The sequence below is a fragment of the Haliaeetus leucocephalus genome, unplaced genomic scaffold, assembly GCF_000737465.1.
Source record: "Haliaeetus leucocephalus isolate CR32 unplaced genomic scaffold, Haliaeetus_leucocephalus-4.0 Scaffold76, whole genome shotgun sequence".
Taxonomy (NCBI): Eukaryota; Metazoa; Chordata; class Aves; order Accipitriformes; family Accipitridae; genus Haliaeetus; species Haliaeetus leucocephalus.
The window spans coordinates 2,652,998-2,653,255 of NW_010972512.1; the positions used below are offsets into that span (position 1 = coordinate 2,652,998).

Genomic DNA, 258 nt, shown 5'->3' on the forward strand with positions numbered 1-258 from the left:
GCCCCGGGGAGGGATGGAAGGAGGTTGGGGGGGGGTGTCCCCCCGCACTTACTGTCCTGCTGCGGGGTATCGCTGCCGCTGGTCAGCCCGGGGGACTCCAACAAGCTCCGACCGGGTTCTCCGCCGCCCTCGTCCGCCTGGGCGGCCACCATGTCGCCCGCCTCTTCCAGGTCCAGCAGGTGACTCACGGAGAAGTTCTTCTTGGCTTGTAAATTGTCCAGGCCGGCGGGGGCGGCGGGGGGGGGGGGCCAAAAGGGC

The 258-nt window shown here is 70.2% G+C and overlaps 1 protein-coding gene across 1 annotated transcript in view; it reads right to left on the reverse strand.

The window, feature by feature from the left end:
* Nucleotides 1-243, reverse strand: part of PRRX1 (paired related homeobox 1) — a 39,104-nt gene extending 38,861 nt beyond the window's left edge. The window contains exon 1 of the mRNA XM_010581503.1: nt 53-243. Coding sequence (XP_010579805.1) covers nt 53-152 — 100 coding nt within the window. The 5' untranslated portion in view covers nt 153-243. The remainder of the gene's footprint in view (nt 1-52) is intronic.
* Between the last annotated feature and the right edge of the window lie 15 nt (nt 244-258).